General features: G+C 33.5%; 1 protein-coding gene and 1 long non-coding RNA gene across 4 annotated transcripts; one reads left to right on the top strand and one right to left on the bottom strand.

Moving 5' to 3' along the window:
• The first annotated feature begins 2,400 nt into the window (after positions 1–2,400).
• On the top strand, positions 2,401–2,921 carry LOC149490605 (uncharacterized). Its single transcript, XR_016317015.1, has 2 exons — positions 2,401–2,714; positions 2,809–2,921. It is a non-coding gene; the product is annotated as an uncharacterized LOC149490605 (long non-coding RNA).
• A 648-nt stretch (positions 2,922–3,569) lies between these two features.
• Positions 3,570–11,834, bottom strand: LOC149490604 (glycerophosphocholine phosphodiesterase GPCPD1-like). Of its 3 annotated transcripts, none has more exons than XM_089706538.1 (8): positions 11,615–11,834; positions 10,318–11,362; positions 9,954–10,179; positions 9,332–9,541; positions 9,109–9,231; positions 7,194–7,328; positions 4,651–4,797; positions 3,570–4,389 (listed from the first exon to the last, which is right to left on the bottom strand). In XM_089706538.1, the coding sequence occupies exons 2-8, from the start codon at positions 11,322–11,324 to the stop codon at positions 4,018–4,020; spliced, it is 2,220 nt and encodes a 739-aa protein (XP_089562664.1). In that variant the 5' UTR covers positions 11,325–11,362; positions 11,615–11,834; the 3' UTR covers positions 3,570–4,017. The 3 variants fall into 3 exon arrangements, with proteins under 3 accessions (XP_089562664.1, XP_089562674.1, XP_089562657.1); XM_089706548.1 differs by having other exon boundaries at positions 10,318–11,359; XM_089706531.1 differs by lacking the exon at positions 11,615–11,834 and having other exon boundaries at positions 10,318–11,578.
• Between the last annotated feature and the right edge of the window lie 3,405 nt (positions 11,835–15,239).

The raw sequence follows: 15,239 nt of genomic DNA, 5'->3' as shown, positions 1-15,239 counted from the left end.
TAGGTAAATACTTATATAAGTTATTTATTTTATACAAAATTGTATTTACATATAATTATATAACTAATTAAATTATATAATATACCTAATTGCTCCTGTAGTAAATATACATTATTAGTGCAACAAAGTGTGATGTAAAAATACATTCCGTCCCTTATTATATATATTATTTAATAATAATGTATAATTTTTTACAATGTAAGTACTTAAACTATGTGCTATTAAAAAAAATATTTAGAAAAGTTATTTTATTAACCCCTTTATAGCTTCTAATTTATAAATTTTAAATACTTATGTGTGTGCGGTATGCACTGCGGTTTCATCCGCACATTAAAGTATGAACCAAAACTTGCAGATCCTAATTCAATTTTTTCTCATTAACCGCCTCTTTGGTATCTACAGTGGTTATCACGTAAACGTCGGCGCAAACAGGACACCGACCGCACTACCGCAGTCATTGATGGCCGGCGACAGCTACTGAACGCATTTTTATATTATGTAGTATGTTTGTTATAGACGCACCGCACATGTGTGATGACGACCACTCTAAATGTCCGCGACAAAATATATGAAAAAATCTGTGAATGACTGTCGCTGGCTACTGGGGCTGGGGTCGGTAGCCCGTTTGCGCCGACCCAGGGCTAAGCGTAGAGTGGCGTAGATCAAGTTAACAAGGAAAAGTCACGGTTAGGCAAGACAAAGATGTTTGATCACCTAATTGTCAGTTCAAAGCTAACATTGAAATGATTTCTAACAAGCTCAATTCAAAAGTACCAGCTAATACTGAATAACGTTCGATTGTATCCCATGAAACATATTGCGTAAAATACTTGTTCCTATTAAAAAAAAAACCGTTAAAATTGAATAATGCAATCTCGAAAAGATGGTTGCGCTTATATATGCTTATATATAAATGATTAAATGAAACAAAAACGTTTTCGTATATTTCTTTATTGTGGATTCATTAAAATACGTTGGAAGTAAGTACATACTTATTTCCGCAACTCACAGTCTTAAATTAATTATATTTTCTACTATGTATATAAAAATAAGTCGGGTTTTCCTTCCTGACGCTATAACTTCAGAATGCACGAACCGATTTCCACGGTTTTGCATTCCTTGGAAAGGTCTCGAGCTCCGTGAGGTTTATAGCAAAGAAAAGGTGTCTCTGGTGGCGAAACGGAGTTCGCCCGGTTTGCTAGTTTATTGTACGATATTCATCTGATTGAAAAGACTGACTGAATTGACGTACTTAGTCAAATTAAGTAACCTAAGAAATTAAGACATATATAAGGTACTTCCGTAGGTACACTTTTAGTGGCAAATTTCATTAGCGCTGGCCCGAACATGCATTAAATAGCACCTCCAGACTCACGCGAGAAGTCTCGGCGAGAAGTCTCGCCAAGACTTTTCGCCGAGAACAAGAAAGTATTCACATTCTCAAATGTTCTCATTAGTCATCTCGCTCCCAACCGATATGGACGACGCTACGGAGACGGCAGCAGGATTGACTTTATGTGCCATTGCATACTTTCATTATGTTTTAGCCAAAAATAAAACAAACTAAAAAAGGATTAGGATAATTATATATTATAGATAAGGATAATTCGTTGGTCCACATGGTTGACGCGTAAGATATTTAAAGACAAAATTAACAATACGTGTACGTCACTCTCTGACGGCGCCTTGGTTACAACTGAGATAAAACGAGAATGTAGTACTGTTCTCGGTTCACGCCCGAGAAACCCTTTGAAGCGGGCGAAAAAACCGACAACGAACGGAGAACAGGCGAGAACGAGAACGAGAAGGCGAGGAACTGTTCACATTCACGCTTCTCGGGTGTTCTCGGGTGTTCTCGGCGTGAGTCTGGAAGGGCCTAAAGATTAGATACTAGCCCGAACCTTCGTAGAAGTCGAAATAAAGGTAACTAAATAATAATAATTGTATTTGTAGTACGACAATTATTACCATGCACAGTAATCCACTTTGGATTTCACTCAGCGCTACAGTTATGTGCCGCCTTTTGTATAATGTGGGCTGAGGCAAGCACGTCAGGTCCCAGTAGTGAACTTATAAAATAAAAGTTCATCGTTCATCATAATTTATTTCAACAAGACACATAGAAGCTAAACAGTACACACAACTCACAAGTAAACTATGCCTTTTATTGGACAGCTTGATTTTAGTGAAAACTAACTTAAATATTAAATTAAGCTTTTTAATATGTATCCTAACGCACGAATTTACGGTTTATTTTAGAATAACATCCCTAAGCATATGAGACGTTTTGTTTATTTTTGCTCCAATACGCAAAAATTCGGCTTTTCTACAACAGAGGTTGTCAATTTTCAATAGATATAACTTTGAACATAAACTCATAGAAATAAGGTTGTTTGGAGAATGGGCAAATTGGGCCTGAAACTTGGGCTAAGACCAATACACACGAAATATTGTTTTTGTGATAGATCATTACACATACCATACGAAAAAAATAAAATAAAAAAATAAATCAACCGGGTTCTTGTACAGTCAAGGCAAAAAGTTTTATTTATTTGGCTATTATTTTGCGCACAATAACGGTGTTTTTAATTCGAGTGAAGTAAGTATAAATCTAAATGTCACTGGAGTGACTGAGTTTAACCACAAAAAACGTCTAACTACGTTAAATTATAATAAACACGGTATAGGTACCTGTTACAAAACATAATATTAGTGTATTTCGGTTATTAGAAGGCTTAAGATTAGTACGTATTTGTAAGTGAAAGTGAATTGGAGTAACATAAAGATATTGTCATTGTCTTATAACAGTTATTTATTGCAAAAAATATTATACACAAAGAAATAAAACTTGATGTGACTGTACAAAAACCCGGTTGATTATTTTTTTATATATATTTTTCCCGTTATGTATGTGTTATGATCTATTATAAAAACAATATCTCATGTGTATTGGTCCAACTCAAGGGTTCAGGCCCAACTTCCATAGTAAAATGCCCATTCTCCTTTGTGTTAAACGTGATAATAAGAATGGTTATAGTCATGTGGCATGGTAACCACCTGAGCGGCGACAATGTCACGCGCGCTTAGATTTTATGGGTAGCTCTCGTTTGGTCGAATGTAGATGGAAAGAAGATAAAGGTAGTTCGTTTCGTTTCAGAAGCAATACAATTGTGAACAGCAATTACCTATACCATTATAATATTATCTATAATAAAATGAAGTGACGAAACTCTTTTAAAAATAGATTTAAATATTTAAAATGCTTAGTCAATCTTAAATGGATCCTTATTGAAATACGAAATTTCGATCCCAAACATGAAATTTTAACTTAGTATTAAGAAAATGTAAACATTTTTATCATCTTTATTTTAACATTCGCTTCGGAAAGTCGTTTTTCAATAAAGACCCTGACTGCAAAATGTAAGCCCATTGTAAGCCTTAATATTCACTGAGAACTTCCGTTTCTAATAATATGATGCAAAGTACCTTATTGAAGTCGAGACTGATCCGCTGCATCCTTTCGCACAGACATGTTAAATTTCAATAAAAAGTGAACAAAAACTACTATGTCGTTGGTAAAATTTTTATTGTAGTAACGTAATTACAAACATAAAATTTAATGTGATAACATGAAAATTAGGGAAATAATAATAATATTTGGATATCACAGTTAAACATCGTTACAATTTATCTAACTAAATTAAAATTGTTATAAATTCGTTTATTAACCTATACTCTATTTTATAATTTTACAAACCAGCTTACGATTAAATTAGATTATTAAATCTGGATATAAGGTGGTCACATGTTTTGGCAGCATTATGTAAAATGTACTAAAATCACCAGCTTTATCATGAGATAGCAAGTGTTATTGATAAAATTAAGAAATGATTACTATACATACAAAAATAATAACATGAAAAATGTTGCGAAATTCGACAAAAAAATTGAGCATCGAAATGTGTTTTTAAAATTTAGGTGGCGACAATTACAAAACAGTGCTTGCGTATGATAAATTCACGTATCTTTACGTAATTTTTTCGGCGAGCCCTTGGAATCGCCCGCCGGAAAGAGTCCCAAGAAAGAGTTGCGCTGTTCCTTTACTTGGGACTCTTTGTGTATGTTCATTATGATATCGTGGTTCCGCTTAAGGGTGCGGTCGGTGAGATCGTCGCGGATGTCGATGGAGGACGCGAGGGATTCCAGAGACGTGACGGTGGAGCGCTCGGCCAGTTTGTGGCGCGCGGCCAGATTGAGATACGGCCGCACTCCCGACTCGCACGGACTCTGTACCGAGCTCGAGCTCTCGGAAGCGGGGAGCGCGTCCAATGCAGCCAGCTGCATTATCTCTCGTTGCGATTCCCGCGCCTCCATCAAGAATATGCTTTCCTGTGATGCCACATTATAAATCAGCACTAATGAAATACTCATTCTGTTTCGATAAATCAATTGAATTATTAATGCGGTTCATGCGAAAATTGCTGTGAGGACAAACTACATGTTAATCTTTGATAAAGCTTACTAACGAAAGTGTCTGTGCTCATGACTATAGGCTTTTTTCATGTACTATAAACGATCGAGTGATCGCATAGGCTAAACTACGATAAAGGATAGCAGAAGCTTTAGAATGAAATTTTATATTTCATATACCTTAACTTCCTTCGTTGTGTACTGATCGAGTTTATCATAGATGACAGCGTGTAGTCCCATCTCTTTAAGTTTCTTAATGGTGTTCTTGTCATTATTGTCATCGCCCCAACAGAAGATAACCAGGCCAGCATCAGTCGCCAGCTTTACCTAAATAAATATTATTTATCTCGTTTAAAATACTTAAGGACCAACCGAATTGAAACGATAATATTATCTATAATCTAGTTAACTATAGTCTATACAAAAAACTAAAATTGGAATGTCTGTTTTTACGGATACGGCTAGCTTATTATAATATTCTTATTTAAGTACATACGCGTAATTCGGGCAATTTGAATTAAATAAAAAGGGCTCATTCTGAAAACCTGATGCAATTACATTTATCTATTAATTACATCAGGTATGTACTATACCTAGGATGGGTTATATGTATGTATATCATTCAGTGTTACCTATATAATTGGCCATATTTCCACTTACAAATAGTAACCTACGTTACCTACTTCTCTATGCGGTTAGCAATTTTTACGCATTATTAAAAAAACATATTAACATTCTTCTGTATATATTACTTCTTTATATTAACTTTAAGTCTGCCAAAGTACCTACTTATTTGATTATGGTTCTAGTTTTATTCGCACGCATCGGCTGCTTTTGGCAAACTAAGACGAAAGGTTTTTTGCTCTCACGACCTAAAAATGGCAACAAAGGTCTCGGTCTACAGGGCTATAGTCCTACCCAACCTATTATACGCATCGGAGACTTGGTGTCTCTTTCGAAAACAAATTCGCATGCTTGATCGCTTTCACTTGCAATGCCTGCGGGATATATTAGGCATCAAGTGGACGGATAGGATCAGAAATACGGAAATACTTCGTCGCACTAACACCTTTGGCATAGAAGCATTCCTGATGCAACGGCAGCTGCGATGGTGTGGCCATGTTTTCCGGATGCCTGACGAAAGAGTAGCCAAGCGCATATTCTACTGTGAGCTACGAGAAGGTAAGCGAAAACATGGTGGACAACTCCTTCGATACAAGGATGTTCTAAAGCGGAACATGAAAAAATGTGGGATCGATTCCTCCAGATGGGAGGCATTGGCTAATGATCGATCTAAATGGAGACACCTTCTTAAGCAAAACATCAACGCTTTTGAGGAGATATGTTGCAGAGAGCTAGACGCCAAACGCGATGAGCTCAAAGCCCGACCACCTGCGGCAATCAATTATAATTATTGCGGTGGTGTTTTGACGTGCCCCAAATGTGACCGTACATTTTTAGCCAAAATTGGCTACATCAGCCATTTACGTGCGCATGAAAGGGCTGACCCGCCGTGTTGACAATAATAATTAGCAGTCGCCGTAGCCGAAATCGGCAAGGAGTGATTATTATTATAGAAGCGTCAAGCGATATCTTGTTATCTACATCTATCGAACATTGTTTGTTGAAATTTAGTGTGTTTTTTCCCATCTAATGAAATGATAACGCTCTAATAACTTATTATTAGAGACCGATAAACGCAATATTAGCACCTTAAATATACACCCAATATCTAAATTCTATAAACGTGACTGTCGATATTAGTCCATCATGACTACATAGATTAGTATGACATGATCATGTAATCCTTACGTATTATGTGATCAACTATGTACCCAAGACATTAAACAATTGATTTTCTAACAAGCAATTATTATTTGTTGAACTGCGACTGAACTTTTGACGTAATGATCACGTGTTTTGTAATCATCGCGTGACTGGCAAACGAATGTTTTTGTATCTGCTCGAAGGTAAACCAGGCAAGATTAATATTCTCTAGCTAATATAATATTTATTTATAAATTATAAGATTTAAAAATAAGATTAGTATGGGTGTAGTAAGGTATTTCGCTAAAAATTTTAACCAAATATTTAACTTTCAGCAATAAAGTAGGATTTTAATTTAGTAACATAAATTGTTACCTTATGTTATGTAGGTACTCAAACTTTTTTTTGTTTTAATTTCTAATCATTTCAGTTATAGCCGTCCGGAATACGATATATCGTATCGTAGCAAATACAAAAAAAAAATACTAAAATAAATTCGTTGTTGAAAAATTGAAAATTATTATGCAAAAATTGCTCAAGGACTTAATCGTTAAGATTAAAATAATAAGATATTATTTTATATCGAGTGATAGTACTGACTCCTGATATTGCTATACCATAACTCATAAGGTTTTACAGTATAATATGTAAGTACTTTAAAATAAAATCTGTATATTGAATAGCGCATTGACCTTGCGCTATTTTCAGTTGGCGCTGCACGAGGAATATTGATGCTAGTAAAAATACACATTACAACCATACGTCTTTTTGCAACTTATGTAGGTGTCTTATTAAGAGTTAAATTGAAAACTGAGAAAAACCTTAACACACATAATATTACAGTCTCCACAAATAAACAAGTAGTAAAAATCAAACATTGAAATAAAGACGAGCAGATGTTATGTTTTTATACAAATAGTTTATTCAGTTTTTTTTAAAAGGACTCGAAAACTTACTTGTGTTGGATCTCGAAGCAGATCTTCAGTGTGCACTACGATGCCGAGAATATCGGAACTGATTGCATTTTGAACGGCCGCAGGGATGGACAGACACCTGGGGTCACGGTATGGGGGGTACTTTTCAGACACACCCTGTAAAAAAATAACAATGTATATGTTATGGACCAAGTGATAAATTGGGCAGTATACATAATGCACGGTCATTATGAAAAATGCCCAATATGAGAGTGCAATTTGATAATAATTATTCAAATAATCAAATTGACCGGGCATTATACATATTGCCCATCACCTTTTGGGCAGAGTAATACAAACATATTTAATTACTATTTTTTTATTGTTATTGTCATTTAACTTAAAATAAACTAAATATTAAACCACTTAAACAATCAGGCTCATTATTGGGATTAATTACCAAGGACTTCTACCTTAAAAATCCACTAGTTTTTGCATTTAAAAAGTCATATTACAGTACTCCAAAATTAATAATGCGCATGCAAATCTTCGCTAATTTCCGAAAACACTCGAATCGTTGAATCGTAAGAGCCTTAAACAATGCACTTGCATTTTACACCTTGTTTAAAAGAAATAGAAGTCAATTCACGGTCATACACAATCAAAAACAAATCGGGTGTTAGGTGACGGTAGCCTGTCAGTCAAAAAATTCAAAAATCCGTCAGTCGTCTTTAAATATTGGTGACTGCACGTGTTCTCTCTGTGTGGAATTATATAGAGCTGCTATTACATACCCTTCTTGGTTTTGTTTTTAAATGTCAATTCTTTATGTAGTAATACATACTCTAAGGGTGAATTGAATTAATCGATGAAACGATTTACACAGGTGATGGCAGAAGGGAAAGTGAAAATGAAGAAGAGCATAATGAAAGTTCCGATGTATCTAAAATTTCAGAAAAAAAGATAATGTGACCTGATTTTGATTGTTTTTATTTTTATTTTTTTGGAATTGTCATAATATTGAAGAATTATCAGTACTGTAAATACTTTTGAACTGAGATTTTAATGATTAGATTTATATGGTTTAAATGTAAACCTGGGTTTGAAAACCATATTTTATACAATATAAATTTTGTGTTATTTTAACCTTCTTTTCTTCCATCATTACACCAGCTTCAGTAAGAAACTTTAAAAGTACTATAAAATTTTCCAAGTAAATCAATCCAAAAAACAAAAATTTCGCAACATACCTTTGTTTTATAGAAATGACTTATTATTATGAAACATAAAATAAACTAAAGTTTAAGCAATCAGACTCATTATTTGGCATAATAAGCAATTACTCTTAATAAACGAAATGTAAAGAAGTAAAATAGAACATAAAATTGAAAACAATAATTATACAATATGTAGCAAGTAACAGGTTTATTTATTAGAACAACTGCCACTGTGATGGCATTTTGAGGTACACAACTTTTTGGCTTTGCGACAACTTTTCAAGCTTTATTATCAAATTGCCCAATTGTCATGTAGCATTTTAATAATGACCGTGCAATGTGATAAATAATGAAGTTAAGATAGTAATTAATCACTTAGCCCAATAAAGCTAGACATTATTCATAATGCTCGTGCATTATAAATAATGCCCGCATTAATCACCTGGTCCATAACATATATACTAACAACCTAAGAATATGTTATAAACAGCACCTTATCAGGTCAATGTTATTTTAATTAATTAATTGCTGTGGATTAATTAAGGATTTTAGTAGTGTATTAAAAAAATTCATCCATCAAAGTTCAATGCCATCCAAAAAAAAAGAAACAAAGTCTAATTGGTCTAATCACATTATGCAGATAAAGTAGCGTGAGTAAAGGTCAATAACCAGGCAACGTAGAGTCAAAGAATGTGTCATCGTATTTTAGTAAACAATATGTTTATGTAAACAATACTTACGACAGTGAGGAACATAACGGGATACTTGTTCTGTTTATACCGCACCATTGTACAAATATCGGGATTGAAACAGGAAAATACGATGCGACGGCTTCCACCATGCTTCAGGACAACTTCGAGCACCTGTTATTATTTTATTATAACTTAATAATATTACATTTAAAATTAAATTTAATTGTTAAGACATTTTTTTAATTATTTATTTTAATAAAGTTAACTTTACCTTGTCCACATAAGTATTCATGTCAAAAGGATTATTCAATTCAAATGTGCCATCTTTAAGCTCCATTGTCCATTTAAGTTCAATATTGAATCCTACATGTTCATCCAAGGCTTCAAGTGTATCCTTGAGAGTAGGGAATGGTTGATGCTCTTCTAAATCTTCATCATAGAACAGAATTTCATGATTTCGACCCTCTACTAAGTGATACACCTGTAAAAAATTAAACAATTTTAGTTTATCACCAATATGCGCTATATTTTTTTTTTACTTTTTACATTTCGAATGTATTTTATTTGCATATTAATTTGGGTTGACTGCCTGTTATCAAGGAGCTATCATATAAGTGCTTAAATAATTATTTTTAAGACACAAGTTACTTATGAAATACATATACCACTCTTAATAGTTTGAGCAAAATCTAAAATTCTCGTATAAATACTGTTTTTCATTAATATTAAAAAAAAATTACAACAAATAAAAGAAAAGACCTTGGTCTGTTACACATAATGTGAACTATTACTTTTTTGGTTTTCTTACAGAATGATGTAAATTTCTAGAGCATGTTATAAATTTGAGATCTATTTATACAGGTTTGCGCTAACAGCTCACTCAATCAGGATACCTTTAGTTTCTGCAGATGCTCCAAGGTCAAGTCTTTCACAGGCAATTCTAGCATTTCAGAGAAATCAACTTCTCGTTTTCTTTTCATAGAAATACACACATGGAAATCATGATATATGACAGGTATCATGTCTTTACTAAGTTGCACATCAAATTCCAGCATATCTGCCCCACTGGCAGCTGCCTTTTTAAGGGAAGCTATTGTATTTTCGCGAATTGAATTTCCCCTGAAAATGTTTATCAATTACGGCACAAGGAAGTGGACTATGCCACTATAATACAAAAATAAACACTTTAAACACATTTTGTTTTCTTTAACTGTACTTATAAAATATTACATTTAAAATAAATAGAATAAAACTTACTCTTTTCTTTTAAAACTGGCTCCTAAGCCCCGGTGTCCAACTTCTAAGCCTGTCCAAGTGGGATCCCAATGCTTAGCATAAGTGACTTTAAAGTTTGAAAGATTTTCCTCCATAGGGCAAATTATGAGGTATTCAAAATTAATTGTTCCAAGGGGACGATGCTTAACATTGCATGTGACTGGCAATTCTAACAAACCTTCAGAAGGCTTAAACATATTAGGGAGGACATAAGTGTATCCAATGTGACAAGGAGGATCTTCACTGGAGGCTCTAGTACTATATGAATAGAAGTCAATAAGAAATGCAATACTTTTAGGATTTGGAGCAAATACATTAACTAATAATGTATCATTAGGTCTATATTCTCTACCAAATTGTTCCTGGGGTTGTAAAGAGCAAAGACTAGGATCATTATCCAAAGTGGCAACTTCTACATAAACTCCTGCTGGTGTTTCTATATCCATTGTATCAGTACTTAGCGAAGACTCTTCAATATGGGACTCTGTCCCGAAACTTAACTTAACAGGTGTAACTTTGATGTGCATAAGCCTTCCAGCAAGACGGCTCTTAAGTTTTAAAGGGTTATCAATAAATTTAAATTGAACTAAAGACTGAGATGTAAGCCAGCCTCTTATTAACCTTTCATTACCACCATATTCTCCAAAATGATCAATAACAGGGTGCAACATACTTTCTTTAATAACTCTTGGTTCTATTGAACATTCCCATCGGCATATTCTTGTCTCACTACATTCTTCATTTACAGCACAAACAACATATCTGTAGTATACATCACAATCATTTGGTATTTCAATGGTTTTGGTCCAAACATTGGCATTTTCATTCAGTTCTAAAGGAACAATTTTTCTGTAGTCCCATTCACCAAGCTCGGGTGTACTTCCAGTAATGAAGAGTTTCTCTTTTGATGATAAATCCGATAAAGCGACAGAAAACACCCAATTTTGAGTTGCAATTTCTGTTTTTTGAGGTATTTGTTTATCCGTCATTTTTCTTTGTATTTTTAACTTACGCCTCTTGGAATCTTCTAAAAAAAACCAACTTTGCATAATCACCGAAATGTTGCTTTAGAATTATAATATATGAAAATGAATAACATGAAATCAATGGAAACTCTCTTCCGAAGATAAATGGTGCATATGGAAGAAGAAAATAGATGAAAAATAAGTAACAAATAAATCCATATGCTTTCACTCAAAAAATTTATTTTTATTACGAAAATTATTTGCACAAACTTGGCAATAAAATTAAACAGCTAAGAATAAACAAAGAAGCTCACATTATAGGAATAAAATTGATCACAAAATATTCGATAGGCAATATGAAGGTTATATGCTATAATGAGAACATCGTCACAATCAGATACATTTTTCTGTTGTAATAAATGTGGTGGTATTATTAATTAATTATTAAATAAACTCTACAGTCTACAACAATAGATAGAAGAACAATACTGGCATTTTGCAAAATTCAAAAATCAAAAGTCAATTTGACAGCTTACACTTACACTGACAAGTGACAACTCAACATAGAATAGACTATAGAGTAAATTGTATAGCTACGTAGTTTACAAGTAGTTTAATCTTCACTACATAGTATAAAATAGTTTGGAAAATCCAAAAGTGCACGCCTCATAATTTTTTTTAAATAACTATTTATTAATTATTATTTTTGTTTATTTAATAACAATTAAACCACATCGAATCAGACCCTGAAAAATGAAAGGGTTCTATTCCTGAGCATACTCAAGCGTAAGAGAAAAAAAAGACTCGATTAGTAAAGTATTTCGGTCGCTATCGTGTTAACAAGAAAATCCTCCGCACATACAGACACACGGACGTTCAAGACAGAACCCTAAGACAGAACCTTTTTAAACTGTTTTTTAACTAGTTTAAATAACAAAAATGACATCAAAAATATCATGAATGTTAAAAATAGTGTTTTGTCTTAATATGTGTGTGTATGTATTATCTTACAAGTGCAATGTATGATACATAAAGACATTTTAAGTTTGAAAAATCAGATGTTTTGCGCGAAGTGACAGTAGTACCCACCTCAACGCTTCGCATAAGAGGCGTGCAACAAAGTCGCTTTCCCTGTCCCTATGTCCCTATGTCCCTATGTCCCTTTGTACGCTTAAATCTTTGAAACTACGCAACGGATTTTGATGCGGTTTTTTTTAATAGATAGAGTGATTCAAGAGGAAGGTTTATATGTATAATAACATCCATTAAATAGTGGAGAAGTACTGTTATTTTTGAGGTTTCTAATGTGATGTCGTAAAAAATTACATTTTTTCCGCTTACATTGCAAACGCAGGCTGAACCCTACGAGTTTTATCAAAATAATGTACTAAGTATTATACACATTGAAAAGGTCTACAGAAAAGTCCGCGATGGTATATGTCTATCTCTCATGAGGTCTATCTCTTATGGATAACCCACAATAACTTTTTTTTGTCATTTACTTTTTACGACAAATAATGGCTAATTTTCGATGCGATTTTAACCAATACAGCATTAATCCTTAACTAATTAAATACCTTGAATACATTGTTCATTTAATATAGATCTATATGGCCCTTTACACCGTATGATTTAAGTGAATATTTTCGAAGATATTACAGATTTAAAAATTGCGGGACGTAGCGTTTGCAGCGGTACCGGCCGGCCGCCCGGCTATCTATTTTATACCCGTGCGAATCCGGAGCGGGCCGCTATGTTTTTATATACAACGTTCACAGTTTTTCTGTAGTGTATTTAGTATCAGCATTGCATCCGTGCGAAGCCGGGGCGGGTCGCTAGTAGAGTATATATTATACTATCTATAGAGTGCGAACAACCAAGTGGGAACAGTAGGCACAGGTGGGAACAACATGAAGTTCCCGCCGCGAGCGCTCGTAGTCGTGGTTGAGTGCTGCCGAAGTGCGTTGCTCCGGAATTTTTTTCATATAATATATACGAATAAACATGGTGAAATGTGCAGTTCTATCTTGCAAAAACGATACTAGAAAATACACAAAATTGAAATCCAGTATCACATTTCATCAGTAAGTCGATTGTTATACTTATTTTTATGAAAATAAATCTAGCATCGCGGGGGTGAGGGGGAGGTGGGAGGCGGACATGCGCAGGCTTGCTCGCGCGCCTCACTGCCGCCATTTTATTGTAGTGATGTGACCTGATCAACGCTGTACTCGATATAAAGTTTACTAGAAGAACTATATTTTTACAAATTATTTATTTAACTTTAAAATTAAAACTCTTTTAAAAATGTAAATAAATTTTTAAATAAATTTGTGGTGTGTTTTGTATGATACACTTTCTAATATTATGAATGCGAATGTATTATAGTGTAAATGTAAAGTATGTAGGTAATTTTACGATATATTTTCTGAACCGCTAAATTGATTTTGAAGATTTTGATAGTAGAATGGATAAAATGAAATAAAAAAATTATTAATATTATTTATTATATTATCATTTTAAATTATTAATTATTTCTTATTTTTATTTAACATTTTTAAAACATTATTATTATTGTTTGATTTATTATTAAAGAAATAGCAAATACCCGACCTTTTATTTTATTAACTTTATTATTTAAAAAGTACTCACGTTTTTCTGATAATATTCCAATTAAACATATTTTTTTAAAGTACTTATAATTAATAGAAGAAATATTCAAATGGAATAAACAAACATAATTCAGTTGGTAAACAAATTTAAAATTACATATTTATACTTTATTCATATATTTTTCCTTTAATAACTTATTGAACATAAAATTTACTTATGATACATATTTATTTACATAACTTATCGATAGTTCAACACGCAATTGATACCTACCCATCTCTATTTGTCACACACACATCGATAAAGTATCTATAGCTCATCTGCCTACGATGCGCACTAAGCAATTTGTGCAATACACGCGCTCTATACTATTGTATTAATATATACTCTAAGGGCGTATTCAGAAAGAAAGCTTGAAACTTATAAGCGCTTATCGGCGCTTGTCATGTTCATATATTTTCCTGTCTATGGGCGTATTCAGAAAGAAAGCTTGAAACTTATAAGCGCTTATCGGCGCTTGTCATGTTCATATATTTTCCTGTCAGTGCTGTCAACCCGCGCAGGAAAATATATGAACATGACAAGCGCCGATAAGCGCTTATAAGTTTCAAGCTTTCTCTCTGAATACTCCCAGTGCTGGTAACCCGCGCAGGAAAATATATGAACATGACAAGCGCCGATAAGCGCTTATAAGTTTCAAGCTTTCTTTCTGAATACGCCCTAAGAGTTTAATATTATTAATCTTACTGGTAATACTTTGGTCCGTAGACACAGAATCCAATAGACGCCGGCAATGCGTGTCGCAGAAAGAGATAAAAAAGAATACGTCACAATATTTAGGGTTACCGTGTGAGGGAAAATTTACCCCACAATTTGTAAGATACAAATCTCTCAATATCATTATTCACATAACATAAGTGGATAATAATGAGATATCCACATTATGTAGTGTACTGTGTACATACTTACATGTCTACACTAATATTATAAAGAGGAAAGGTTTGTTATTATGTATGTATGTATGGTTTTCACGTATAAACTACTGGACCGATTTCAAAAATTCTTTCACCATTAGAAAGCAAAAAAATTTGAGATCCTTACCAAAAATGCAATAATGTATCCTTAATAAAAATTCTGTCATCGCGTGCGCTGCGGAATGTATTGAAAATAGAACAAAAAAATGTTCTACGGTATTATAGAATGGATCAATATCTACAAGTAAGTCCGCGATATTCCATTCAAAAGATATAACGAATTTTTAAGTGTCAATTTACAGAAAATAGAAGGTATACTGACGAGGCGTAGTGCAGGACGGGGTGAAGGTGA

The sequence above is a fragment of the Colias philodice genome, chromosome 2 (assembly GCF_061535455.1).
Source record: "Colias philodice isolate Cphi_HAF_F1 chromosome 2, ilColPhil1 Martin Lab GWU primary, whole genome shotgun sequence".
Taxonomy (NCBI): Eukaryota; Metazoa; Arthropoda; class Insecta; order Lepidoptera; family Pieridae; genus Colias; species Colias philodice.
This window is presented reverse-complemented; position numbering and strand designations above follow the sequence as displayed.